The sequence below is a fragment of the Delphinus delphis genome, chromosome 19 (assembly GCF_949987515.2).
Source record: "Delphinus delphis chromosome 19, mDelDel1.2, whole genome shotgun sequence".
In the NCBI taxonomy this organism is placed as follows: domain Eukaryota; kingdom Metazoa; phylum Chordata; class Mammalia; order Artiodactyla; family Delphinidae; genus Delphinus; species Delphinus delphis.
In genome coordinates, this window is record NC_082701.1 from 14453747 (window position 1) to 14480305 (window position 26559).

The window sequence follows — 26559 nt, forward strand, 5'->3', positions numbered from 1 at the left end:
ACCAGATGGGCTTAATAGATGTACAGAACATTCGATCCAAAGGAAGCAGCACGCACATTCTTTTCAAGTGCACATGGAACATTCTCCAGAATAGATCACATGCTAGGTCACAAAATAAACCTCAGTAAATTTAAGAAAACTGAAATCACATCAAGCATCTTTTCTGACCACAACACTAGGAAGCTAGTAATCAACTACAAGAAAAACTGCAAAAAACACAAACACATAGAGGTTAAGCAATATGCTGTTAAACAATCAATGGATCACTGAAGAAATCAAAGAGGAATTAAAAAAATACCTGGAGACAAATGAAAACAAAAACATAATAATCCAAAATCTACGGGATGCAGCAAATGCAGTTCTAAGAGGGAAGTTAGTGATACAAGCTTACCTCACGAAACAAAAAAACCTCAAATAAACAACCTAACCTTATACCTAAAAGAACTAAAAAAAGCACAGACAAAACCCAAAGTTAGTAGAAGGAAAGAAAGGTCAAAGCAGAAACATAAAATAGAGACTAAAAAAAACAGTAGAAAAAAATCAATGAAACTAAGAATTGGTTCTTTGAAAAAAACAAACAAAATTGATAAACCTTTAGCCAGACTCATCAAGAAAAAAAGAGAGAAGGTCCAAATCAATAAAATCAGAAGGGAAAAAAGAAAAGTTACAACCAGCACCAAAGAAATACAAAAGATCATAAGAGACTACTACAAACAACTAGATGCCAATAAAATGGACAACCTAGAAGAAAAGGACAAATTCTTTGAAATGTACAATCTCCCAAGACTGAACCAGGAAGAAACAGAAAATACGAACAGACCAATTACCAGTAACGAAACTGAATCACTAATTTAAAAACTCTCAACAAACAAAAAGTCCAGGACCAGATGGCTTCACAGCTGAATTCTACCAAACACGTAGAGAAGAGTTAACACCTAATCTTCTCAAACTATTCCAAAAAATCGCAGAGGAAGGAACACTTCCAAACTCACTCAATGAGGCCAGCATCACCTTGATACCAAAACCAGACAAAGATATCACAAAAAAAGAAAATTACAGGCCCAAATCACTGGTGAACATAGATGCAAAAATTCTCAATGAAATATTAGCAAACCGAATCCAACAACGCATTGAAAGGATCCTACACCATGATCAAGTGGGATTTATCCCAGGGATGCAAAGATTTTCAGAATCTGTACCACATTAACAAACTGAAAGAATAAAAATCAAAGGATCATCTTAATAGATGCAGGAAAAGCTTTTGACAAAATTCAACACCCATTTATGATAAAAACTCTCCAGAAAGTGGGCATAGAAGGAACATACCTCAACGTAATAAAGGCCATATGTAAGAAACCCACAGTTAACATCATACTCAATGGTGAAAAGCCAAAAGCATTTTCCTCTAAGATCAGGAACAAGACAAGGATGCCCTCTCTCACCACATTTATGCAACATAGAATTGAAAGTCCTAGCCACAGCAATCAGACAAGAGAAAAAAATAAAAGGAATCTAAATTGGAAAGGAAGAAGTAAAACTATCAGTTTGCAGATGACATGATACTATATATAGAAAATCCTAAAGAAGCCACCAGAAAACTACCAGAGCTCACCAGTGAATTCAGTAAAGTTGCAGGATACAAAATTAATATGAAGAAATCTGTCACAATTTTATACACTAACAACAAACTATCAGAAAGAGAAATTAAGGAAACAATCCCATTTGTCACTGCACCAAAAAGAATAAAACACCCAGGAATAAACCTACCTAAGGAGGTAAAAGACTTGTACCCAGAAAACTATAAGACACTGATGAAAGAAACTGAAGATGACACACAGATGTAAAGATATACCATGTTCAAGAATTAGAAGAATACTGTTAAATTGACTATACTAGTCAAGGCAATTCACATATTCAATGCAATCCCTACCAAATTACCAATGACATTTTTCACACAACTAGAACAAATAATGTTAAAATTTGTATGGAAACACAAAAGACCCTGAATAGCCAAAACAATCTTGAGCAAGAAAGGAGCTGTAGGGTTCACGCTCTCTGACTTCAGACTATACTACAAAGCTACAGTAATCAAAACAGTATGGAACTAGCACAAAGCCAGATACATAAATCAGTGGAACAGAATAGAGAGCCTTGAAATAAACCCACACACTGAAGGTCAATTAATCTATGACAAGGAGGCAATAATATACAACAGAGAAAAAGACAGTCCTTCAATAAGTGGTGCTAGGAAAACTGGACAGCTACATGTAAAAGAATGAAATTACAACATTTTCTCACACCATGTACAAAAGTAAACTCAAATTGGATTATAGGTCTAAATGTAAGACCAAAAACCATAAAACTCCTAGAAGAAAACATATGCAGAACACTCTTTGACATAAATTGTAGCAGTATCTTTTTGGCTCTGTCTCCTAAAGCAAAGGAAATAAAAGCAAAAATAAACAAATGGGACCTAGTTAGACTTATAAGTTTTTGCACAGCAAAGGAAACCATCAACAAAAAGACAACCTTTAGGGACTTCCCTGATGGTCCAGAGGTTGAGACTCTGTGCTTCCAATGCAGGGGGTGCAGGTTCGATCCCTGGACAGGGAACTAAAATCCCATATGCCACGCCGTGTGGCCAGAAAAACAAACAAAAAAACAAAAAAAGACAACCTTTAAAATTAGAAAATATTTGCTAATGAGATGACTGACAAAGAGATTAATATCCAAAATATATAAAAGGCTCATACAACTCAACATCAAACAAAACAAGCCCAATTAAAAAATGGGCAGAAGGGCTTCCCTGGTGGCGCAGTGGTTGAGAGTCCGCCTGCCGATGCAGGGGACACGGGTTCGTGCCCCGGTCTGGGAAGATCCCACATGCCGCAGAGCGGCTGGCCCGTGAGCCTGCGCGTCCGGAGCCTGTGCTCCGCAGCAGGAGAGGCCACAACAGTGAGAGGCCGGCGTACCGCAAAAAAAAAAGGGCAGAAGACCCGAATAGACATTTTTCCAAAAAAGACATACAGATGGCTAACAGGCACATGAAGAGATGCTCGATATCGCTAATCATCAGAGAAATGCAAATTAAAACCACAATGAGATATCACCCCACACTTGTCAGAATGTCTATCATCAAAAAGACCACAGATACCAGAGAAAACCGTAATTCAAAAAGATACATGCACTCCAATGTTCACTGCAGCACTATTTACAATAGCCAGGACATGGAAGCAACCTAAATGTCTATCAAGAGAGGGATGGATAAAGAAGATGTGGTACATATATACAATGCAGTACGACTCAGCCATAAAAAAAGAATGAAATAATGCCATTTGCAGAGAAGTGGATAGACCTAGAGAGTGTCATACAGAGTAAAATAAGTCAGAAAGAGAAATATATTGTATAATATCACTTACATGTGGAATCTAGAAAAATGGTACAGATGAACTTATTTGCAAAGCAGAAATAGAGACACAGATATAGTGAACAAACTTATGGATATCAAGGGGGGAAGGGGGCAGGTGGGATGAATTGGGAAATTATGATTGACATATATACACTACTATGTATAAAACAGATAACTAATGAAAACCTACTGTATAGCACAGGGAACTCTACTCAATGCTCTGTGGTGACCTAAATGGGAAGGAAATCTAAAGAAGAGGAAATATATGTATACATATAACTGATTCACTTTACCATACAAAAGAAATTAACACAGCATTGTAAAGCAACTATACTCCAATAAAAATTAATAAAAAAAATACATTAAAATAAGTGTATGTTGACCCCCCCCCAAAAAAAAAGACCACAGATAACAAATGCTGGTGAGGATGTGGAAAAAAGGGAACCCTTGTACACTACGGGTGGGAATGCAAATTGGTGCTGCCACTGTGGAGAACAGTATAACAGTTTTTCAAAAAGCTAAAAACAGAACTACCATATGACCCAGCAACTCCACTTCTGGTTATATATCCAAAATAAATGGGAACACTAATTTGAAAAGATACATGCACCCCCAACATTCATAGCAGCATTATTTATAATTGCCAAGATATGGAAGTAACCTGTGTCCATCAACAAATGGATGAAAAAAAAAACCAAACAAATGGATGGATAGAGAAAATGTGGTGTATATATATATATATATATAATGGACTACTACTCACCCATAAAAATGGAATGAAAATTTTGCCATTTGCAACAACATGGATGGACCTGGAGGGTATTATGCTAAGTGATATAAGTCAGACAGAAAAACAAATACTATATGATATCATTTATATGTGGAAGCTAAAGAATAAAACAAACTAGTGAATATAACAAAAACGAAACAAACACACAGATATAGAGAACAAACTAGTGGTTACCAGTGGGGAGGGGGCAAGACAGGGAAGGGGTTAAGAGGTACAAACTATTATGTATAAAATAAGATACAAGGATATATTGTACAACACAGGGAATATAGCCAATACTTTATAATAACTATAAATGGAATATAAAAATTTAAAAATTGTGAATCACTATGCTGTACACCTGTAACATATAATATTGTACATCAACTATATCTCAATTTTAAAAAAGGTTTAAGAAAAAAATACTGTGTTGTATATTTGAAAGTTGCTAATAGAGTAGATCTTAAAAGTTCTCATCACAAGAAAAAAGTTTGTAATTTTTTGGTAACGAATGTTAACTAGACATACTGTGGTAATCATTTTGCAATACATACTACTGAAGAATCAAATTGTACATCTGTATAAGTAATATAATGTTATACATCAATTATATTGCAATAAAAAAGAAAGATTTATAGTCCTGGAATTAAAGCCTAAATTAGATGTCTAAGAATGTATATGATGACATTTATCTGATGAATTAAATCCAAATATAAAAGGAAGCTACCATATGACATCAAACCCAAACACCTTAGCCTGGCTTTTCTCTCAACCTTTTTTTTTTTTTTTTTTTTTTCGGTACGCGGGCCTCTCACTGTTGTGGCCTCTCCTGTTGCGGAGCACAGGCTCCGGATGCGCAGGCTCAGCAGCCATGGCTCACGGGCCCAGCCGCTCCGCGGCATGTGGGATCTTCCCGGACCTGGGCTCGAACCCGTGTCCCCTGTGTCGGCAGGCAGACTCTCAACCGCTGCACCACCAGGGAAGCCCTCTCAACCACTTCTTTTTTTCCTTTTAATTGCATTATAATCTGAAGTTAAAATCTGAAAATAATAATTCACTTTTTATAGATATAACCTTTCTACATGGCACTTGCTATCACAGAACACCATTTCTAAAATCACCATCCCTTTCATCTGACTCTCTACCTTGAAGAAACATTCTTGCATTACCTACACTTGACTCTGGTCATTCTGCTACTTTGCCCATCCCAGTGGCAAGTAAATGTCTTTGGCTTACTGTCTGACCTCCCAGACATAGGTTCTTCGAACGCAATTCCTTGGAATGGTGTGTCTATTCCTTGGAATTAGAGTGTTAATGCTGAAAGGGATTTCAAAGATGGTTTAGTTTAATTCTCTAATTTCACACTTGAAGAAACAGAGGCTCAGAAAAGATAAGGGGCTTGTCCAAAGTCACACAGCCAGTAGCAGAGTCTGGAAGAGAATACAGGCCACTTGATTCCCATAATTTAATGTACTTAATTCTACTCTAGCATTCCTGTTCTTCCATTTAAAAAAAAAAACTTATTGTGGACCTAATGTTTTGCTAATTTTTGGAATACTAAGACGAATATGAATAATTTTATTAGACATTTCACTTATTTGTCTTATTTACTGACTGCCTCCACAAGTAGAATATATGTTCTATAAGGGAAGGGATTTGTGTCTGTGTCTATTCTGTTTACTACTGTATCACCACTGCCTGGCAAAGGGAAGGCATTAAATAAATATTTGCTGAATGAATAGGAGGTCGCTACTGTCCCTGGAACTCACAGTTTATATAATAGTCAAGGTGAGAAGACCACAATGTAGGAATACAGAGCCTCAGAGGCTGGGCTTTGTATAGAGTGAGTTTGCCAGAAAGAGAAAGGAAGAGCATTCCAACAAAAGAAGCTATATGATGTTGGAAGTTCCCTGGTGGCCTAGTGGTTAGGATTCTGGGCTTTCACTGCCGTGGCCCAGGTTCAATCCCTGGTCGGGAAACTGAGATCCTGCAAGCTGCATGGCACAGCCAAAAAAAAAGAAAAAAAAAAGAGAAAAGAAAAAAGAAACTATATGATGCCAAGAGAAAAGCAAGACAACCAAGATGGGCAGAACAGGAAGTGGGATGGCTGGAGGAGGGCAAGGTGAGAGTCTCAAAACATGCCTGAGAGATATTCAGGTTTACTGTGTATAAGCAGGGACTGTTGGAAATATGGCCTGAAGCCTGGGAGAAAAACTGCCACTGGATGTACACACTTGGTTGACACCATGAAAAAAGTGAGTCACCCAGCTCAGGAAACTATACTTAGGGGGTATTCTGAGTGTGACCAAACTGTTAAGCTGCATCCAGAATTTTCTTCCTAGGGTATCAAGTCCCACATATTACATGACAAACTTGCATCCACCTATTTGCCCATGCGCCTAGGACTCCCACTTGACTCATTCTGGACAACTGTTCATATACAGTGGGTAATGGCAGTATTCTGGAATTTCAATTTTGATGTCCAGTTAGGGCGCTCTCTATTCTTCTCAACTTTTAAACACTTCTAAGTATAACTATTTACATTTTCACAGTTTTATGTTGAATAACAATAACTGATATGTGAAGTTTAACTACTCACCATTACTTCTTAGAGAAAAGGTGTGTGCTGTGTCTCCAAGTCTAATTATTTCACCAGTGGATTCTGCTTCATCTCCACCCCAAGAGGGGCCCAATGCCTCAGATGATGAGGAGCACCTGAAAGAGTTTCCTCACTTACTGATGGCCTGGCCTGACCACAAAGGGCCCTTTCTGTGAGGACCCCAAGAGCTGCTTCAAGCAGCCTGCCTATGGATGTTCAGATTCGTCATTGTTATGTGCAGAAAACAGGAGGCTTTTCCTTCTGCTGCTTAACTGTTTTAACTGATACACGTATGGCGGGAAAAGCTGTGTATGAAGTGTCAAGAATTAAACGTATAGGTGAATATACATAGAGAACAATAAATACTGGTTACTTTAGAGGTGTGGAAGTGAAGGGAATCTAGGTAGGATATTAATTTTGTATTAAACATCCTTTTATTGTTGCACTTTTGTTATTTTTTTTAATCTAATAATGAAAAATAAAGTCAAAAAATTTATTTCCTGATGGTCTCCTTTAAGACACGTTTTCTACAACATACTATATTTAAACAAGAAGGCTTTGCCTGTGCTTTTCAAACCATGACAAATTCCATAAAAAAACTGATAATTGGATACTTAAAGGAAAATCATAGCAGCATGTTCAACCTCTACTTAGCAGAAGTACAATCAAACCTGCAACAACATTACATTTTGCCTATGAAAACAGCAATTCTGTAACTCTGGTATTGGTCGATGATACTAGTTGATGAGGGTGCAGTAACCCAGTACTTTTATACTGCTGGTGGGTATTTAAATAGTCACAGCCTTTTGGGAAAGTAATTTGGCAACTTTTAATAGCCTTATATCATTCATAATCTTCCACTCGGAATGTAGCTTAAATATATGAGTGGAAACAGAGTAGAGAAAGAATAAACAGAAGTATGTATCACATTAAAAAATAATAATATGAAAAACAAAGGAACAACTACCTCCACTTCAGAGGTGTGGTTTAGTAAATTATGATGCACCCATATGCATGATATGTTATACAGTGACTAAAAATGATTGTAAAGAGTTTATCAAGTTAGGAAAAGACTTGATGTGTTAAACTTTAAAATGCAGGAAACAAAATTATACAGACAATATGACTAAATCCCCAAAAGAAAAAAACAGTAAAGAAGGCTAAATTACAACAAAATGTTAACAAGCAGTTACTTAGTTCTGAATGATACAGTTCATCTTTTTTCTTTTTTTGCTTCTTTTTTATTCCTCTGTACTTTCCAAATTTTCAGCAAGGAACATGTACTACTTTGATGATTAAGGGAAATGTTTTAAATTAAGTAGGTGGCTAATGCTGAGAATTAAGTATTATATATAGCTCGAGGTTCTTAAAACTCCCTCAGGGAGGTTTAAAACATGAGAAGTTAGTAAATTTTCACATCAGCTTTGTTTTTTTGCTGCCATTCTGGTATATTGTGTGCAATTTTAATTCTTAGTAGAAGGAAAAGCATAACTTGTTTTGCTTAAATTCACAGACATTGAGTGCTACCTCTCAAAAGAAACTCTTTTCCATGATGATCTGGATTCTTTAGTACTTTCTTGCTCTTCCAAAGGGTCTCCTCGATGGGATTCTTTAGAACGCTGTCCAGTTTCACCTGTTTGGAACAGATAAAAACAATACCAAAAACCCAAGTTAATGCAACTGCTTCTCTACAGGGGATGGGTAGAGGTAAGGACAGTAAAATATCCTCAACCCCTTCCTGGTACACTGGGCTCTTGTGAAAGTGAAGTGAGAACCAAATCATTACTTGCAATGAGCACGCTAGTGTTGCTTTAAAAGCAGGGTCTACAGTTGTATTAGCAATGTTCTATTTTTTAAGCCAGGTGGTAGGTTCATTTAGTATTCTTTACACCTCTCTATCTGTGAGTTAGAGATATCTGAGGCAAGGTGACTAGGATGTGGCTTCAGAAAAACATGACTATGTCAGCCTACCTCAAGCTCCAAGACAATCATGCCCTAGCCTAAGATAAGAGTGAGACCACATCAAGGTGTGGATGAAATTTTCCTTAAGACTATCAACCTTGGGACTTCCCTGGCGGTCTGGTGGTTAAGACTCTGTGCTTCCACTGTAGGGGCACGGGTTCAATCCCCGGTCGGGGAGCTAGGATCCCTCATGCCACACAGCACACCCAAAAAAAAAAAAAAAAAAAAAAAAAAGACTCTCAACCTATTTTCTACCCCAACATACTTAAGAAATACACTTTCACAGTGGCAGTAACTCACTAGGGAAGTGATTTCAGGAGGTATGTGGGTGAAACCTCCTACTTCAGATATACCCGTCTGGATATTCCCATCCCACTTCTAAAGATTTCCTGTTTCAACAACCACCTTCACTTTTTTCTGTTTCTATATTCACCAAGCAACATTTTAACAACATTAGTCAATATTCATTGTGTATTTACTCTGGGCTAGGCTCAATGCTAAATTACTTATGCATATCTATTAACCTTCACTACAATCATGAAAGAATTTCAGAAGAGAAAACTGAGGCTTAGATAGCTTCAGTCCTACAGTGAGGGATGAAACTTAGTGAGTCATACAGTAAGTGGCAGCATTAAGCCCATAGTCTGCCTTCAAATCCCTTGATCTTCAGTGGTAAATGATAATGCTAACTCAGAAAAAACTGCTCTGTACCTGACCTGACTAGTGATAATACAGATTTAGTTCCCATTATTAATTGGCATGTTGAAAATTCTGATCAGCTCTAGGTAATACTGCTATATAAACTTGGACCTGCAAAGGTGAGAATCAGACTTCAGAAAACATTCTCCAACTACAGTACTATCACATAGGGAGGGCCCATCTGAGCAAACTCCCTTCTAGCAGCACTAAGCTTACCATATCCTACTGACCTCCCCTGGGAAGATCCCCCGCTCAGCATTTCATTATTACCAGCCTCACATGTAAGTATCTCTCATTTCTGTCCTCCTCTCCATTCCCACTGCCTATCATTCCTCCCCTACACGCGATCAAGTACTACATCATAAAGACTGCTGTCGTTAGAACATTTCAAATTAATTACTCTTTTAGGTAGTTTTCTTCCCCTTACTCTTGCTGCTAAAATGACTAAAAAGCCACAGAGCATTGAAATAGCTACTGGTAGCCTTGAATTAGGTGAGTTTTTCCATGTCATTCACTCCCTCCCAATTCTCCTACGATGTTTTTACTGTATGTATTTATGGCAGTCTCCCTGACTTGAGTATAGTTTTCTTTGAGAGCAATAAACATGGCATGCAGCTCTGAATCTTCCCAGAGTACCTAGGCTGATATTTAACATACATTAAACACTCAAAACTCAAGTTTTTTGAAATAAACAAAAGAAATGTACAGTGTGGCATGCCTTTCAATCTTTCCTTCTAGGCCTTATCTCTATATGCTTTTAAGTCTTTTTCAGCAACAAGGATAAAAGATAGAAAACTATCTCTAACTAAAGAATTTAAGATTAATTTCAGATGTTATATTCACAGCATAGGTTTCACCATCAACAATGTGAGAATTAGGAATGATGAGCCTGTCCCAATTTTTTGTCTTCATTTGTATTATAATTTATACTAATTGCTATTACTGCTAAAAACTTGTTTTGGATAACTTTACAATAGTAAACCCATTCTAATATGGGTCATATATTATTCACTGTGTATTAATACATACAATATTATTTACTGACCAATCTCAAACTGTTAAGACATAAAGTTCTTTGTTTTGTTTTTTTCCCCCAATGATAAATAACATTGCATGAAGACCTTCAAGCACCTTTCTTTTGTATTATTTTCTTAGGACAAATCCCTAGAAATGGGATTTATGGAACCAAAGATTATGAATAGCACTTATACATTAATGATCCAGTTTAAATAACCATGACACCTTTGGAAAATAATATAGCAATAATGATCTTTATCATTAAAAAAAATATCAAAATTTCATACAATAAACTGTTACAATTTGGAGAACTGAGTCACTTGACAAGTGAAATAAAAAATATTCACGCTGTCACAAACTGAAGTGTAGGCTGGAGACAGAAATGTACCAACCCTTCCTGCTGATGCCTCCCCAGTATCCAAATTTATAACAAAAATGGCAGTTCTGACATAGAACATTTTGGAGTAAGGAATTTCATGTAATAATAGGACAGTAAGCAATTTTAGTCAGATTTAGCTTTCTATTGTAGATTAACTTTAAAGTAACTTATAAGCAATAACCAAGTTAATGAAAGACATGATGGTAGCCTAGGATAGAGGTTTCAACCACTTGGAACAATGAGAACTGAAATTTAATTTATAATTAAATTTATCAGATATAGTGTACTAGTGATTCTAATTCCTATGGAGAAAAACAGGCAAAAAGATAAAAGACAAAGAGACATAACACAGAATATAAATCAAACCAAATTTTTTTCTTAAACTTACTTTTCTCGTGAGATGTTTCACTGATGTGTTCTGTAAGATACTCCAGTAACCCATCAAATATTTCTAGGAGATTCTTAATAGATTCTTTATCTCCTTTCACTATATTTTCTCCTGAACACAGAATACAGAGCTATTAAAAAAAATTAACCAAGAAATTGAAAGCCTCATAATTTTGAAATGGATATACCACTGTGAAAATATTGTTCACGATACAAGGATTATAAATTAATCCAGGAGAAAAAATATTATAAATATTAAAAACATTAATTTCCTGATGCTTGATTATATCTGAAGAAAAAGGGGTAGTCTTGAATAGTATGGTTGATAATTCATTGGCATAGTCCTTCATTTATCAAGAAGCAAAATAAGTGGACTTCATCCTCTAAGTTTTATACTGAAGTATAAATAAAGCAACTAAGCTGAACTTTATTAGTTTGGTAAAAAAAATTGCAGGAGGGAACACTTTCAGATAGTGGTTTGTTCTGAAAACAATAGCAGTAGAGTAATATAAAACACACAAAATACTTGGGATACTCTCATCAGGAATTCCTAATTTTTAAAATTTGTTAACTCCTATTCACTTTGTATAGATTATGCCATTTTTTGATTAAAAACTGACCATGGGGCTTCCCTGGTGGCGCAGTGGTTGAGAGTCCGCCTGCCGATGCAGGGGACGCAGGTTCGTGCCCCGGTCTGGGAGGATCCCACAGGCTGTGGAGCGGCTGAGCCCGTGAGCCATGGCTGCTGGGCCTGCACGTCCGGAGCCTGTGCTCCGCAACGGGAGAGGCCGCAGCAGTGAGAGGCCCGCGTACCACAAAAAATAAAAAATAAATAAAACTGACCATGGGTCCCTGCATATAAAACCACTTTTAATCTCACCTCACCCCCAACCTCTCCAGCCTTAGCTCCCACTATACCCGCTTTATACTTAAAACTAATCTTTAAACAGTCCCTAGCACAGTATCTGGCCTATAATAGATTTTTAATAAATGTTAAGTTGAAATGTTAACAAAACATGGACTGGCAAAAGCATGGAAACTTGACATGTTTAATGTCACCTAAAATGGACTCCAATCAACATCAGGTATGGATGGAACTTAACTGCTGAGACACCTGGGTTGTCCTTTGGGAGATCAGAGCTGGCATGAATTCAAACAAGTATGGGAGAGGCAGAGTGGAAATTTGATATTTGAGATAATCTAGCCATTCATAACTTCAGTCATGATGCAAAACAAACCTAAACCAGAAATTTGATGTTTTACAACACTCTAGTAAAGATAATCAATGTTTGAGAGTTTTTTTGTTTAAAACAGCTGAACAGAAATCTTGTTTTTAAGCCCTATGTTTTCTGGCTTAACAAGATATACAAGCATACCCCAAGGACATACCCAAGACTTCTGGTTTCTAGGATGGGGAGCATACTCTGCCAACCCAGCAACTAAGACTGCCCGCCAGAATGCAGTGCTTCATGATGTAGGAGAAACTGCTTTACTTTTCTTTTCTTTAATAAATTTACTTATTTTTGGCTGTGTTGGGTCTTCATTGCTGCACGCAGGCTTTCTCTAGTTGCAGCGAGCAGGGGCTACTCTTTGTTGTGGTGCACGGGCTTCTTATTGCGGTGGCTTCTCTTGTTGCAGAGCCCGGGCTCTAGGTGGGTGGGCTTCAGTAGTTGTGGTGCGCAGGCTTCAGTAGTTGTGGCTTGCAGGCTCTAGAGCGCAGGCTCAGTAGTTGTGGCACACGGGCTTAGTTGCTCTGTGGCATGTGGGATCCTCCCGGACCAGGGCTCGAACCTGTGTCCCCTGCATCGGCAGGTGGATTCTTAACCACTGCGCCACCAGGGAAGTCCCGGAGAAACTGCTTTAAACAGCACAGAAGGAGTAAAAAGCTGCCTTGCAGTCTACTGGAGGAGGTAAGCAGTTTTGCAACTTTCCATGGGGATGGGGTGGGTATGAGTTGTCAGGGGCAGCTCTGCATCAAAAAGCTCTATAAGCAGACAAAACCTTGGTGTACAGTATGTTTATTTAGTAAACACAAATAGCAGAAATTACTCTACTCGGGTGATAAAGCCATTCCAAATTTCAAAAGAACAGGGAAATCCCAGGGTTATCCCTCAAAATGAATTTTCTCCAAACTAGTTTACCACACTCATTCACCTAGAACTGCACTAAAAAACTTAAGACAGAGTATTTTTGTAAAAATCTGTTCTTATTGATGTATCAAAATAAGAGATGTAAGTGACCTATCCTTATTAACATATACCTCTTTTAACGACTGTCAAAGAATAAAACAGTAAAAACCTTCGCTTAGTGACTTAAGTATAGTTTCAAGTCCCCAAGATTCCCTCTGTTCATTAGCTTGTAATAATTTACTGAACTAATCCTCATTTTCTATTTACCAAAAATAGGGATTTACAAATGTATTTGGTATGTCTGGCTTTTGAATACAACCATGTACACTTTTTTGGAAAAAGGCTGAAAAACAATTTACGGTTTTATTTATTTTGAACAGGTAATACATTCACATGGTTCAAAATTCAAAAAGTTCAGAAGGTATAAAATGAAAAGTCTCATCCCACCCTTGTCCTGCAGCCCTGTAGTTCCTGTCATTGGAGGTAATCAGTATTACAGGTTTTTTGCATATGCTTCTAGAGAGTCCTTTGGCATTCAATCAACTGCATATATTTTCTCCCCACCTTTGTTTTTACAAACAGTAGCATACTCTGCACATTAGCATTATAACCACAACACATTTTCCTCATACAGTATATATTAGAGATCATTCCACTAATATGGAACGTTGTATACAGAGCATCATCAATCATCTTTCACAGCTGCAGAGTAGTTCCCTATATGGAGCTACAATAATTTATTTAACCTGTCCCTATTAATGGACATTTAGGTGTTTCTAATTCTTAGCAACTACAAACAAGCAGACTGAGAGCTTTAAAGTAACAACAACAAAACACACCTCAAACTACCAGCTAGGATTCTTGTATCTTAGACCTATCCCAAACTCAGTGTATGACTCCTGGAAAAGCTCGTAAGGATGGTTGTCTTAACTATACCAGTGAATTTTCTTGGCTCAGTCTTGCTGTTTGGTCTATTTCACAAGCTTACTCATTTGGTTAAACAATATCTAGAATGCTACAAAACAAATGATTTTAGTAAAATGCAAAATTATCTGATGGTTAAGTATATACCAACCTGTTATGTGAGACAAGCTGACCTGCAGATAATCCAAAGCCAATGAATCAATTACTGCTTGTACATTGTGAGCTTCATCCTCTTGACTCCTGGGAATAGCTATGAGGTCTGTGGGAAAAAAACTACATAATTTTGCATCTATGAGAGTCCAAGTTTTCATCTACCTGTCTCTGACCAGGCCTCTGAGCTCTGCCCAAACAGAGCAAGCTATAACATACAGATAAACAGAGCCTGAATTCCACAAAGCAAAATCTTTAGTGGCTGAATATTTGATTGAATATGGCTGAATATTTATTCAATCAACATATATATAAACATGCTTTATAATAAGCACCGTGTTAAAGAAAGCTAAAAAGGTCCCTGAATTCAAGGAGATGCTAATACTCTAATAAGGGAGAAAATACAAGGGACACTTTAACCTATAGCCATAGGCAGGTGTGAAGGAGGGGTCTGTGTATGTCTTGTTAAAGCAGCCTATTGGGAATTACTGGTATAAAGGTTTGTAAGATCAGCATAATGCAGAAAGATTTTAACAACTTAAATTTGGAGTTTCTCCTCTGGTACTGAGGAAGATGAATGTCTTGGGGAAGGATGAAAAAAGTATTCTAAAAGACTGGTCTAATAACTACCTGCCTCTGAACCCTAAAGAGAGTTGAGACTAGTATCAAAGATACCAGCTGGAGGCCATGCCATTATTCCAGAAAGCAATGAGGGCACTGACTCATGGTAATGGAGGGAAGAGAGACTTCACAGAACTTTAGTGCTTAATGGTTATAAACTAGATAAAGATACAGAGGCAGCAGAGCAATCTATGGATAAGAACTCTGAGATATTTAACCAGGAACAAAGTGCAAACAACAATTCTTATCCGTAACATTGGTTAAATACCAGGATTCAACAAGTTTCCAAATTCCACTCGATTTTAGAACTATGAAGGTACATTTACAGAAAAGGTGTGACTTTCACAGGGCATTATGAATGATTAAATAGTTGATGACCAAGGCAGTTATTACAGGTGGGTCTCCTAAGGTATTCATTAAGGCAATGAATGCTATTATTCAGATAGAAATAAGATGTACGCAAAGAGAAAACTCAAGAATTTATATATATACTATAGGATCTAACTAGAAAACCCTAGAAACTTATGGTCTAATATACAGACACTATTACTCCCACTTTTAAGTACTCTTACCTGGTACCTTTTCTCCCAAAATAGACTGATAAAGAGCAATAAAAACATTAGCATCACAGTCTTCTAGTTCTCGAATCCTCAGGTGTATATGACATTGCAAAAGAAGATTATTGGCAATGGTTACCCACTCTGTTGGGAAAGGAAGGGAAAAGATCAGCCTTAACTAGTACTAGAAAAAATCATATACGTTCATTTAAACCCCCCTCGCCACAAAAACAGACACTGAATTCTATAGAAAATAAGGAATTTGTTAGAGAACTTCAAAGACCCTCCTAGTCATGATTTTTGAAAAGATGTATTTAATTTCTTGAGATGACTTCCAATAATTTCAATGTAGTCAAAACTATGATGCAAATCCAATTTTCACTGTTGCAACCTAAAATCTTAAGTTACTTACCATAGTCCCCATTTTACAAGCCATACGTAGGTCTTTTTATTTAAAACACATTTACAAATAAACAGGAATATTATGTTTTATGTAAGACAGATTGTGAATAATAATTTGAGGTTACTAGAAACTAATTAATGGCTGTTGCTCAAATTCCCCACAGCATTAGTCATGTTTCTACCCAATTATCTTGTTCAAGGTGGAGCGTCTCTGATGCCAAACAGGTGGGGATTAACTTAGGCTGTTAATAACTGGAGTAATGACACCAACATTACTGCATCTGTTCTATTTTTAATTATATTTGATGTATATGAAAGAAAATTTGAGAAATACATAAAAACGTCTCTAAATCCAGAGCTAGCACATTACCAATACTGTCGAAGTTTCCTGTGTATCACCCCTTTATTGTTGGGATTAGCAAAATTATTTCAAGGGTTTCTCGACCAAAGGTAATTTAGCAAGCTTAAAACACTTATTCCCTCAAATAACTGGCGAGTAAGGGGGAAATTCTTTTCTGTATGCGTCATCTTCAGTATGTCTAGAAATAAATGTGTGTATGTGTAAGAGTGACTTCAAGGCACATTATCTCCCTCTCACCATGCCCATTACTCACAGCTGACCAAAGAATGACAACTGGTTTGAACGCCGTCTTGGAGAAAAGAATGAAAGCGTCCTAGACAACCAAATCAATTCGCTTTACAAAAGCGGCGCTGGTTAAAGCCGGTTAACTCTAGAAAGCACTGAAGAGAAAAGTCCACCACTATTCTACTTTGGGAGGAGCATCAACAGATATTTACAGTGCCAGTCCTCAAAAGTTCAAAACAGATGCAGATATGGACTCAGTCCCCACAAGGCAAGAGCAGAGGGCACATTCCCCAGAGAAATAGCTGTCCGGGGATGGCTTTCTGACAGCCCGTTTTGCAGCCAGGATGCGGGCGTGCCGCGGACCTCGCCGCAGGGCCCTTCTCTCCCCCCGCCCCTAAATCAGGCTGGACCGCTTCAAAGGAGCCGGGGAGCGGGGCTGACAGACCCTATCCCGAAAACACGCCGACTACGACGGGGTGTCTGTCACGAACCCCACCGGCAGCCCAGACCTGCCCGAGGCCTCAAGATAAGATGGGCAGGGGCGTTCGGGGACTTCGACTGTACGGCTTCAGTCCACACACAACCGGGGCTCAAGGCCGAGACTCACCAGCCTCTGAGCCAGCCATGTCGCGGAGGCAGGTCGCCGCCGGACTCCCAGCCGGGCGCGCGCAGGACGGTGTCCTATGAGGGCCTCACGGCGCAAACCCCGTTGTGACAGAAGGGAGAATCTAACGAAAGTGCCGCGAAGGAGGGGTGGAAGAGGGAGGGACGTTAAAACGGCTTCTCGCTGCTGATTGGTCACCAAGGGAGCACTTCCTTTCGCAGCACGTGCCGAGGCGGCGGTTTGCGGGCTCTAGAAACTATTCTCCACCGGCCAGTTCCCGCTAAGAGGTTCTCTGGTGGGTGGGTTTGACAGCCCAGGTCACCCAGCAGTCCAGGCCGATCTCCCGGGGCCATTAGCACAGCACTTCCGGTGAGCTATTCCGTCTTGTACTCCTCCGCCAAAGCCAACTGGGGAAGTAGTGCGGCCCGCTCACCCGGTGGGAGGGGGCAGCCACGTGACAAAGTCAGGCTCCGCCTTACCGCCTTGGTTGGTTATGGGCGTGAAGGCTCTCTGGAGACGTAAACATCTCCAAGTGGACAGAGTGGGTTAGCCTGGCCTGGCCATTTTATTGTTTGGGCTGTACCGGGAAAAGGGCGCGGTAGCTTCCTTGAAGTGTGAAAGACGAGAAAAAAGTGAAGTCAAAAGAGTGCAAGCTGAGGCATCCCAGTGGTGGGTGGCCGGGTGGGTCCACCCTTGTAAGGGGCGAAAAACGGGCGACGCTGAGGGAGGGGCCGCGGGGGGAGGGGCGATAACATGGCGGATTCCGGAACGCCGGCTGGCGTTGCGGCCTCTGCGCAGGGGCGGAGTGATTAGGTCATAGAGCGGCTCCCAGCATACTCTGCGGCGGAGGAGGCGGTCCAGGCTATAAAACCGGCTGCCGGGACGCCGCCGGCACCTCATTCATTTCCACCGGTCTTTTGTCGGTAGCGCCGGTTCTTGTCATCGCCGTCCGTCCGCCTCTGCCGCCCCCGCAAGGCTTTGCTGTCGCCACCTCCAGCGACTTGCCGCGCTCGATTCTCTCCGCTTCGCTTCCCGCCAACCGCAACCATTGACGCCATGTCGGGTTATTCGAGTGACCGAGACCGCGGCCGGGATCGAGGGTGAGTGTGGGAACCGACCTGTCAGGCCCGGCGGGTGGGGGATGGGAGGCCGATGAGGGTTGCGGGGGGCGGGGTGGCGGTGGAAACTCGCCTTCTTCAGCCTATCCTTGGGCCTTCTCCATTGAAGAAGGTTTGCGCCATTTTGATATTTGTCCAAAACTGGGAGTTTCCTGTTAACGATTTTCAAGAACGCCTTTTGTGTGGGAGGGGGGCATCGCGGCCTCGATGATTTAGCAGCTGTTGGGAGAATTTCAAGGATCGTATTTTTAGGGAAGGAAAGCGCAGTGCTTCGAGGCAAAGTCGCCGCTCTTAGGTGCAACCTTTCGGGAGGAGTTTTAGGGGCCTCAGGGATTCTGTGGGTGCCGAGGGGGCCGCCTCCGAAGCCGTTAATGCGGCGAGGGCAGGAGGTATCTCGGGAGTCGGCCATGTGGCTGAGCCGTGGGTAGAAAATGCCGGCGGCGGACATGGCGGCGGCGCCTTTGTTACCCCGCCCGGCGGAGGAGCTCAAAATGGCAGCGTCGAGAAAATGTGGCGCAGAGAGAAATGCGAGACAAAGGGGGAAGCGCCGCCCCAGCGGGAACGCCGCCCGGCCGACTCCGCCCGGGTCGGGACTCCTCCCCCGGTAGTCTCCAGCTCCTCCTCCTCTTTTTCTTTGCGTTATATAATTTCGCTTTCTCGGTCGGGAGTCCTTCTGCGGGATCCCCCCGACTCGATTGGCTTGCGTGACTGTTTCCGAGACCACCTTCCTTGTTCTGCTTTCATTGCCTGTGTTGTTCCGTTATCCATTAAAACCGAAGCTCTGTTGCTTTTGAGGATGGCTGGTAAATAGCGTTATTATTAAGCTGCTTTCTTCTTTCTTTATTGTCGTTCTTAGACATTTAATTTTTAGTCTTGTGGAAAAGATGAGTAGCCACCAGCTGTTGTCTATCCTTGTAATCGGAACTAGTGTTCGGGCAGCCAGTTTCCGACCTGGTAAATCCCGGGCTGTTGATTTGGCTTCAGTGGTGTGGACTTCGCAAAACGCGAAATGAGGGAGATGCGGTGCTTATTGTGGCTTTTGAAAGAATGACCAATCGCTAAGGACAACTGGGTCTTCCATCTCCAATCTTTTATTGATCTTTAGCATATGCTCACGGATGGTAAGTAAGTCTGTATGTGTTTGAAAATGTAACTTTTTTTTTTTAATTTTAGGTTTGGTGCCCCTCGATTTGGAGGAAGTAGGGCAGGGCCCTTATCTGGAAAGAAGTTTGGAAACCCTGGGGAGAAACTGGTTAAAAAGAAGTGGAATCTTGATGAGCTGCCCAAATTTGAGAAGAATTTTTATCAGGAACACCCTGATTTGGCTAGGCGTACAGCAGTGAGTAATTTCATGTGGCTTCTTCAGGCTATAACTCATTAACTTTTCAGTGAATCAAAATCTGACTAGAAATTTCTCACAAATTTTGGGAAACTCATGTTTTCCAAGTAAGTAGTTGGGGAAGAGGTGTTACTCACTTTTGGAGATATGGGACGTTAACTTTTACGTGGAAGAGTTGAGTGTAACATAATAGGTGGTTCCTGTACTACATGCAGTTTTCTGTATGGATCCAAATTTTTGAAGGTCATCTTAAAGTAGATAATTATAAATCAGGGCCTTATTTTTAGTTAGTGGGAGTTATGAGACTTCACTGGATTATTATGATTTGTTTTGTAGCAAGAGGTAGAGACATACAGAAGAAGCAAGGAAATTACAGTCAGAGGTCACAACTGTCCAAAGCCAGTCCTGAATTTTTATGAAGCAAACTTCCCTGGTAAGTGCTAGTTTTCCTCACTTTGTTTTTCTTTTTAATTGTTTTTTTCTTGGCATTACTGATTTTTAATTGCTGTCAATAATTACAGCAAACGTCATGGATGTGATTGCAAGGCAGAACTTTACTGAACCCACAGCTATTCAAGCTCAGGGATGGCCAGTTGCTCTAAGTGGATTGGATATGGTTGGGGTAGCACAAACTGGATCTGGGAAGACGTTGTCTGTAAGTTTGGGAGAACTTTTGAGTTATGTGACATGTGCTAGAGAAAATTGGTTGGGAATTAAAAGAAACTAGAAGTATTTGAATATAACTTCTGTTGTTTGCTTTTTCCCTGAACAGTATTTGCTGCCTGCCATTGTCCACATCAATCATCAGCCATTTCTAGAGAGAGGTGATGGGCCTATTGTAAGTTTACATATATATTCTATCAGTTTTTGGTTAGAAGTGTAGAAATTTGTGGAATGTATAGCAAAAGTCAATTTGTGCTGGTTTTATATAGAGATATTAGTGATCTTATCCAATTAACCTAGAGACAAAGTTGCTTTGGGTATTGACAGAGTAAGTCATCTGCCAGTGTGTAACACTAGTAAGTTGTCACTCTAAAACTAGAATCCAGGACTCTGCTAAAGGTGTTCCACTTTTTCTTTCATAGTGCTTGGTGCTGGCACCAACTCGGGAACTGGCCCAACAGGTACAGCAAGTAGCTGCTGAATACTGTAGAGCATGTCGCTTGAAGTCCACTTGTATTTATGGTGGTGCTCCCAAGGGACCACAGATACGTGATTTGGAGAGAGGTATGTAACAAGGTTTTTATTTGTCACTGGTGGTGCTGAAAGTTTTAAATGTCATGGTTGCATTTGTGTGTTTAATTGAAGGTGTGGAAATCTGTATTGCAACACCTGGAAGACTGATTGACTTTTTAGAATGTGGGAAAACCAATTTAAGAAGAACCACTTACCTTGTCCTTGATGAAGCAGATAGAATGCTTGACATGGGATTCGAACCCCAAATAAGGAAGATTGTGGATCAGATAAGAGTAAGTGCCCTTCAAATGTGTTCTCTTCAAATTTAGCTCTAAATCCATTCTTAGAATACAATGCTTTTTTTAAATCCAAAAATCTTTAGCCTGATAGGCAAACCCTAATGTGGAGTGCTACTTGGCCAAAAGAAGTAAGACAGCTTGCTGAAGATTTCTTGAAAGACTATATTCATATAAACATTGGTGCACTAGAACTGAGTGCAAATCACAACATTCTTCAGATTGTGGATGTGTGTCATGACGTAGAAAAGGATGAAAAGTAAGTTTGACTATATTGTTTCAAATGTTCTCTTAAAAGTGACTTTCAGTTGGGTGGAATCTGAATGTTAACTTGAAATTAGTCTGTCAGTCACTCTGAAAACTGTTTTGCTTCCTTCATTCAGGTACTCGTTGGCTATCACCGTTTTAGTATAGCGCTCTTATAGTAAAAAGACTTGTGTGGTGTATTTAAGGACCTAAGGTAGAACTATTTGAAAGGTTAAGCAGGTGTTTTCTTTTTAATTTGTAGCCATGTAGATTAAAGTTAGTGTTTTGCTCATCATAACTGTGGACTTCTTTTAGAATTCACAATTTTTTGTTTCCTTCAAGGCTTATTCGTTTAATGGAAGAGATCATGAGTGAGAAGGAGAATAAAACCATTGTTTTCGTTGAAACCAAAAGAAGATGTGATGAACTCACTAGAAAAATGAGGAGAGATGGGTATGTGGACTCCTTCCATTGAAGCAGATATTTATTAGAGCTGAGTGTAGGGGAAGGGCAAACTTTAATCAGTGGTAGATTTGCGTTTCAAAGGTAGGAATAATCTGGTAGTATAGGTAAGACTGTATATACATCATTTCAGGCAAAATTAAAAGGGTCTGTGACCAAAAATGGTTTATCACTTGATTAAAATTTATGAGGTTTTAAATGAGACTACTAACGTAACTTTCCTTTAATTTAGGTGGCCTGCCATGGGTATCCATGGCGACAAGAGTCAACAGGAACGTGACTGGGTTCTAAATGGTAAGTATTTCAAGTGAAGTCCCCCTGCCCCAAAAAAAACCCTACAATTTCCATTCACGTCAGTAATTATATATGTGCCTTTTTTTTGTTTGTTTTTTCCAGAATTCAAACATGGAAAGGCTCCTATTCTGATTGCTACAGATGTGGCCTCCAGAGGGCTAGGTTAGTACAAACTCGAATTCATGGCTTGGTTTCTCAGAAGATCTCCATATAATTTTTTTAAAGAAAGTTTATTGCTTTCTTTAACCTCTGCATTTTTTCTAAGTTTTTTTCATATAAAGGTGCAGTCTTTGTGGCAAGGCCTAGGCATGACAATCGGAGGACTCGAGGGGGATGGAGGACTAGTGATCGGCTGGCTGCTTCCAGTCGATTAGAGAGGTGAAAAGCTGAAAGTGTGCCAGTAATCTTCAAAAGGCAGAACATACCACCTCTGCCCCGTAAACTGTTCTCTCCGGGGGAAAAAAATGGAAGTTACCCTCACAGTTCACTGCCGTGGTATTTATTCTGTCCCATGCTTTGCATGATTGCCATGGTACAGCATTGTTTCAAACTGTTTATTGTGATCTGTGGGTCTTTGAGTTTCAGTGAGTTTGCTGAAATGTCGAAGAAATATTTCCAAACTTCAATGTTCAATGAAATTTTTGTTCAAGTTTGAAATGGAGAGAGCAGCTTTAAAAGGTACTAAGCCTTTTACAAATTGGTGAGTACTGGCACATAAAATCTAGAGCAGGAGCAACTTCTCACACTTAGTCAGTGGGAAAAGAAAGCAGTGCTTTGAAAGTTCCTCCCTCACCTGCACAGTAGTCGTCATGTCGAGACCTGCCAGAGAGAGACACATTCTCAAGTGAATCCTGGCTTCTTGGAAGCGCTTGCCTAGACGAGACACAGTGCATAAAAACAACTTTTGGGGGACAGGTATGTTTTTCTTGCAGCTGCGGTTGTAAGGTCTTGGCAAGACAAGCAGTGTGGCCAGAATTTTGAACTTCTGATAAGTGTGTAATGCAAAGGACCGTGTATATTTTTGTTGAAAGGTCCTCAAAACGAGAGCACATGAGGAGGTTGCTGTGAACCTTTAATAGTGGCCCTACTGCGCAGAAGCATTCAGATGTCACTTGATGATCTGTAAGGGGATTGTTAATTTGGGAATGTGTTAGGGAATACACACGTCCTTTTGACAGGCTCCATCATTGGGTGGGTAATGAGGCATAAGGATGACGTGTGCTTTTTCTTTTTTTCTCCCCCCTCCCCCCCCCTCCCACCCAACCTCAATGGTATTCCTACAGGGAATGGATAACCATTTTAACTATTTTTTGCAGCCCATACCTTCTTGGGAATACAATTGTCTAACTTTTTATTTTTGGTCTGGCTGTTGTGGTGTGCAAAACTCCGTACATTGCTATTTTGCCACACTGCAACACCTTACAGATGTGGAAGATGTGAAATTTGTCATCAATTATGACTACCCTAACTCCTCAGAGGATTATATTCATCGAATTGGAAGAACTGCTCGCAGTACCAAAACAGGCACAGCATACACTTTCTTTACACCTAATAACATAAAGCAAGTGAGCGACCTTATCTCTGTGCTTCGTGAAGCTAATCAAGCAATTAATCCCAAATTGCTTCAGTTGGTCGAAGACAGAGGTTCAGGTAAGACCAACCTTTGATAAGAAATGTCGGTGGTTTGGGGTCACCTAATTGCCTACAAATCAGTTTTAAATGGTATTGGCGGGTGAGTAAAATCTTCAGTGAAGAATGGAGTTGAAAAAATACTTAACGGATAGACCTAATTCTTTTGTTAGTAATGATTTATGCCATGGAAATAATCAAGTCTGCAATTTTTTTCTTGACAGGTCGTTCCAGGGGTAGAGGAGGCATGAAGGATGACCGTCGGGACAGATATTCTGCGGGCAAAAGGGGTGGATTTAATACATTTAGAGACAGGGAAAATTATGACCGAGGTTATTCTAGTCTGCTTAAGAGAGATTTTGGGGCAAAAACTCAAAATGGTGTTTACAGTGCTGCAAATTACACCAATGGGAGCTTTGGAAGTAATTTTGTGTCTGCTGGTATACAGACCAGTTTTAGGACTGGTAATCCAACAGGGACTTACCAGAATGGTTATGATAGCACTCAGCAATATGGAAGTAATGTTGCAAATATGCACAATGGTATGAACCAACAGGCATATGCATATCCTGCTACTGCAGCTGCGCCTATGATTGGTTATCCAATGCCAACAGGATATTCTCAATAAGACTTTAGAAGTATATGTAAATGTCTTTTTCATAATTGCTCTTTATATCGTGTGTTATCAGACAAGATAGTTATTTAAGAAACATGGGAAATGCAGAAATGACTGCAGTGCAGCAGTAATTATGGTGCACTTTTTCGCTATTTAAGTTGGATATTTCTCTACATTCCTGAAACAATTTTTAGGTTTTTTTTGTACTAGAAAATGCAGGCAGTGTTTTCACAAAAGTAAATGTACAGTGATTTGAAATAAAATAAATGAAGGCAATGCATGGCCTTCCAATAAAAAATATTTGAAGACTGAATTAAGTGGAAATGGTACTTTATTTTACATATATAATGTCATGTAAAACTTGGCTTAGATGGTCTTTTTTTAATCATAAAAACTTAAATTGAGTGCTCCTTTCTATAGTTTCGTTTTGGGAAGTGGGAAGATCAGAAGGCCCTTCTTCCTGTGATCTATTCCTATTTTAAGGATTAAAATGCGATTGATTTAGGTTGATTAACAATTCTAGGTTAGATTGCATAAAAGCTCTCTACTTCTCAACATCAGGTGAGTCATTTAATAGTTTCTTAGCAGAGTGGTGAAATGAGATACTAAAACATACAGGAAATAACTATAGCCCCACCCTCAGACTGCTTAGTGTGAGAACACAGATGACTTTTGTTCCTTTTGCAAAATTTATAATTAGAGAACTCTCCAAATAACTTATTTTTGAAGAGATTATATTTGTGCTCCTGGCCATGTTATGAATTAACTGAAATACTGAACGAAGCTGAAAAGACTACACCCTTAAAAAGATGGTTGGCCAAGAGCTAAGTTTGAATTTGTTTTCAGTGTTAGTGTAGGTAGTATAGAGAGAGGCTCGTTTCACAGGCTTCCTGGGACTCTTAACTGTAGTCACACTGGGAGTCATGAATGTCTAGTAATTCAGGGAACTCAAAATGTAAGGTGTATTTATGTTCAAATGAACATTAGGAAAATCCTCGAAATTAACGGTTAACCTAGAGGAAAGCCATGTTACCAAAAGCACGGAGACTACGATATAGGTCCTTCTGTTAGGGTCAACGTGGGTTTATTGCTAAAAAGATCCAGTGGGTAGCTTTAGGTTTAACTTTGGCTCACCAACCTTAATACTTCCTTTCAGTGATGGCTAGAAGTAAGACCTGAATGTCTTCCCAGCAGCTCTGGTGTGTGTTTTTTGCAAGAAGAGAAAAGGTCTTTATGAGACTGCATTTAAATACTGATTATTAAAGTGAGGCTTTAATTGGTGTTAATGCCTTATGTCTAAAATGTAAGACTGAACTAGAATTTTCCTGGGGCAGGATAACGAGTGGTATTTTTAGGACTAATACATTGAAAACTGGTTCAGGCTCTAGTAATTGAACAGTTTTCAATAGCATGATTAGTCAAATTCATTATGACTTTTAACTTACAAGAAGCTTTTGGGGTAGGTTGGAGTATTTATTACATTTTCTGTTCAGTGTCTAACGTGGGCCTTTTATTTTGTAAACACTTAAATGATTGTGGGGCTGTGGAAAATATTTAACTCTTTACCTTTTGAAGTAAGTTTTAAAAGACAGTCCACTTTTTAGCATGTGTGTTGTGTCCAGCCTGTGGTTGTCTTAACTAATAAATGTGATTTTTCTCCCCGTTCTCTCTTTTATTTATTTGCGTTTAGGCCTCTCGTGTGTTTCCGGGGTGTGGAAAACACACATAAATGTTACCCAGCTTCGCAGTTAATATAATTGCTTTCCAGCAATACCGTTTTACTAGCATCTTTTTTTTAAACAAATTTTCACATGTTCTGTATGGAATGATTTTTTGAATGTGTCCAACACCACCTTAAATGTGATGAATTTTAACTTCCTGTATTCTGTTCATTGCTAAGCTGCTACCCTTTACATAAACTGTCTCTTCCAACTGTTAAAATGGAGCTGTAAAGCCAGAAGTCTGCTCCGTAGTCCTGGATCTCCGTTTTAAGCAGGTTTTCTCAAGTTATTTTTGAAGGGCCTTTTAGAAGGGTACTGTGGTAGAACAACTCTGTACACGGGTGGTTCGTTGTCAGTGTGCTTCCACGTTAACCTGGAGAGTTTAAATATTGCTGGGCCCTTTTCAGCAGCTTGTTTTTTAAGCAACGTTTCCAGGTGATGCAGGTGCTGCTGGCCCAGGGCATCCCT

The 26559-nt window shown here is 39.6% G+C and overlaps 2 protein-coding genes across 4 annotated transcripts in view; one reads left to right on the plus strand and one right to left on the minus strand.

The window, feature by feature from the left end:
• Nucleotides 1-17612, minus strand: part of CEP95 (centrosomal protein 95) — a 59414-nt gene extending 41802 nt beyond the window's left edge. For all 3 annotated transcript variants that reach the window (XM_059997836.1, XM_059997835.1, XM_059997834.1), the window contains exons 1-6: nt 17198-17612; nt 15618-15746; nt 14426-14533; nt 11223-11333; nt 8305-8410; nt 6778-6893 (exon numbers count right to left, since the gene is read on the minus strand). In XM_059997836.1, coding sequence (XP_059853819.1) covers nt 6778-6893; nt 8305-8410; nt 11223-11333; nt 14426-14533; nt 15618-15746; nt 17198-17216 — 589 coding nt within the window. In that variant the 5' untranslated portion in view covers nt 17217-17612. The remainder of the gene's footprint in view (nt 1-6777; nt 6894-8304; nt 8411-11222; nt 11334-14425; nt 14534-15617; nt 15747-17197) is intronic.
• A 472-nt stretch (nt 17613-18084) lies between these two features.
• Nucleotides 18085-24683, plus strand: DDX5 (DEAD-box helicase 5). The gene is made up of 13 exons (XM_059997407.1): nt 18085-18294; nt 19486-19651; nt 19988-20084; nt 20173-20306; nt 20424-20489; nt 20737-20878; nt 20960-21120; nt 21210-21382; nt 21712-21822; nt 22064-22125; nt 22228-22287; nt 23551-23775; nt 23979-24683. The coding sequence occupies exons 1-13, from the start codon at nt 18251-18253 to the stop codon at nt 24380-24382; spliced, it is 1845 nt and encodes a 614-aa protein (XP_059853390.1). The 5' UTR covers nt 18085-18250; the 3' UTR covers nt 24383-24683.
• Nucleotides 24684-26559: the final 1876 nt, after the last annotated feature.

Excerpts from the sequence above, each read along its gene's own strand:
- DDX5 (XM_059997407.1), top strand. The coding sequence starts at position 18,251 with ATGTCGGGTTATTCGAGTGACCGAGACCGCGGCCGGGATCGAGG. Across the intron at positions 20,307-20,423 it reads GATCTGGGAAGACGTTGTCT|TATTTGCTGCCTGCCATTGT; the intron begins GTAAGTTTGGGA and ends TTCCCTGAACAG. Across the intron at positions 20,490-20,736 it reads AGAGAGGTGATGGGCCTATT|TGCTTGGTGCTGGCACCAAC; the intron begins GTAAGTTTACAT and ends TTTCTTTCATAG.